Genomic DNA, 2,427 nt, shown 5'->3' with positions numbered 1-2,427 from the left:
AAAAAAAAAGGATTAAACGTGTGTAATGTATATTTTAAATAAGTAACGGATTATAAGATATTCAAATTAAATTCAATTAAAAATTATAAAAACTGAAACACTTTTTAATTAAAAATACTAATAACAATCAAATAATACATTTTTGTAGCTGTAAAAATAATTCATTTTTTACATTTATAAATATATTTATTATGTAAATTTTTTAAAACTTTTATAAAATAAAGTAGGTAATCAAAATTATGATTATTTGACAGAAAAAAAAGAGGAGAAAAAATATACAAACGAAAAAGATTTTATCCATTCATATAATAAAGCTCATTTCCATCCGAAAATCTTGAATGACACAGCACTATTATTATAATATTCGTCTCGTTATAGAACATGGAGATAAGAGATTCTTTTTCATTATGATCACTTAATACTACAAGTGTTTCGAAGCATTTTTTGATTGGACAATTAAATGTAAAATTCTTTCTTCTGATTGGTCAATCAATTCTTTTGACGCATTTGTAAACCGATATTCATCACAATTGTTATATTTAAGATTATCTTAAGCAATATTATTGTCTTAAGATATTACAAATCAATCGCAATATCTTATGACACATTACTTAAGATGTCTTAAAATAAGAATGGCCTATAAATACCGATATATGTCAAGTGAACCGCACCCTTAATTACAAATGACGAAAATCGACGTGGTCGGTAAAGAAGGCTTGCGAATACATTGGCCGTCTTAAGCTTCACGGAGCACAACAGTGTGGTGACGACAGTCCGGCTATGAGAATTGCCCAAAATCGCGGGAAACGCGTCCTGCTTCAGGAGGTACGCGAGGTACGTCCGCTGTTCATTATTATCACAACAATTGGGACGATCAACGGGGCGGAAATTGGGACGGCGTGGAAGTCCTCGCGGTGTAGAAGCCAACGTTCGTCGTCCGGGTGAGATAAACCCGGTTGGACGTGAGAAAGGTAGAACCCCTCGAAACACGAGGCCCGCGGCTGTGGCGCCCAGCGGTAGTAAAAATTGTTTTCGACGCCTGAGCCTTTATCACTGACGTTCAACGGTTCTTGTGGACCGCCGTCATTGCAGAAGTCGATGCACTTCCATCATTCGCAACTAGCGGATCGCAAAAGGCTGAGGATGCTATGCTAAGGACAGAGTCATGAATACCATTAGCACAGAGTCTAGGAAGGCGTCCGTGCCGAATCGCGCCACATCCCAAGCGGAAACTGATGAGACCAGAGCTTCGACGAGCGAGGACGCTTGTGATGACCGAGAGACATCGCAAGATGATTACAATAGCTCTACTCCGAGTAGGAGCCGTTATGGTAGAACAATAAAACCCAGGGCAACCATTCACAATGCTATGGACATTGTACAGGTATATTCCGTTTATTTTAGTTGCTTCTCTGTATATTGAAGCATCTATGTAAAGGTGCTGTTTCATTTATTCACCTTTGTCGTATGACAAAGGTGCAGGACAGAGAGATTTTTGGATCTCTCTATCCTATAATCAAGCAATAGGCTTGAGAAATTTGTATGACGAAAATGCACAGATGTAATTCCATTCTAATGTTGCTACATTCTTGTCAATTGCGTATATTAGCTCAGTTAAAGTATATAATATTCATGAGACTCGATCTTAAATATATTTTTTAATGTTATAATATATAATATTTTTCATGAATTCTTTTTGTATTAAGTAAATTATGTTTAATGTCTAAAAGTTATCATTTTTTTCATGTAATTTAAAACTTATAATTCATCATTCTTATATAATATTCTTTACTCTTATAATTTTGCAGAACTTTAAGCCAAAAATACATAGGCAACTAATTAATTCTGTCGATAATATGGATGAAAGCCTAGAAGAAATTAATACAGATAATCATGTAGATGAAGTCAACAATTCATCTATGTTAAATATCATAGAGGAGGTTCCATCTCCGAATATAGATAGTCCTAATACTGAATGTCCATGGATAATAGGACAGTTGGCTTGGGCAAGAGTAGGTAATTTCCCATTTTGGCCCTGTATGGTCACAATTGATCCAGAATCAAGAATATATTATAAAATGAGAGGTAAATATTTCAAGTCCATGTATATTTCTTTCATCAAAATTATATCTGTATTTAAAAAATTGTCTCCAAAGTTTGATTGCATATTGTCATTTTGACTTGAGAGAAAGAGAGAAAGAAATTAAAGCATTTGTTATTGTTCTAGAGCAAGTCCTCTAAGAACATTTAGCAGATGAATAAAATTATAAGATCAGAGGTGAATTAAAATAAAAGTATACAAAAATGATATACATGATATGAAAGAGAGAGAGAAAGTTAAGCTTTGTTTAAAGTCAAAATAACATTGATGCTATCATGCTTAAATATGAATAAATATAAGAATCTGAAATTATAATATATTTCTCT

At 33.4% G+C, this 2,427-nt stretch overlaps 1 protein-coding gene across 1 annotated transcript in view; it reads left to right on the top strand.

Moving 5' to 3' along the window:
* The first annotated feature begins 1,997 nt into the window (after window positions 1-1,997).
* Window positions 1,998-2,427, top strand: part of LOC108688919 (histone-lysine N-methyltransferase NSD2) — a 6,836-nt gene continuing 6,406 nt past the window's right edge. Inside the window, exon 1 of the mRNA XM_018195470.1 lies at window positions 1,998-2,085. Coding sequence (XP_018050959.1) covers window positions 2,040-2,085 — 46 coding nt within the window. The 5' untranslated portion in view covers window positions 1,998-2,039. The remainder of the gene's footprint in view (window positions 2,086-2,427) is intronic.

Source organism: Atta colombica, unplaced genomic scaffold, assembly GCF_001594045.1.
Source record: "Atta colombica isolate Treedump-2 unplaced genomic scaffold, Acol1.0 scaffold248, whole genome shotgun sequence".
Classification (NCBI taxonomy): domain Eukaryota; kingdom Metazoa; phylum Arthropoda; class Insecta; order Hymenoptera; family Formicidae; genus Atta; species Atta colombica.
This window is presented reverse-complemented; position numbering and strand designations above follow the sequence as displayed.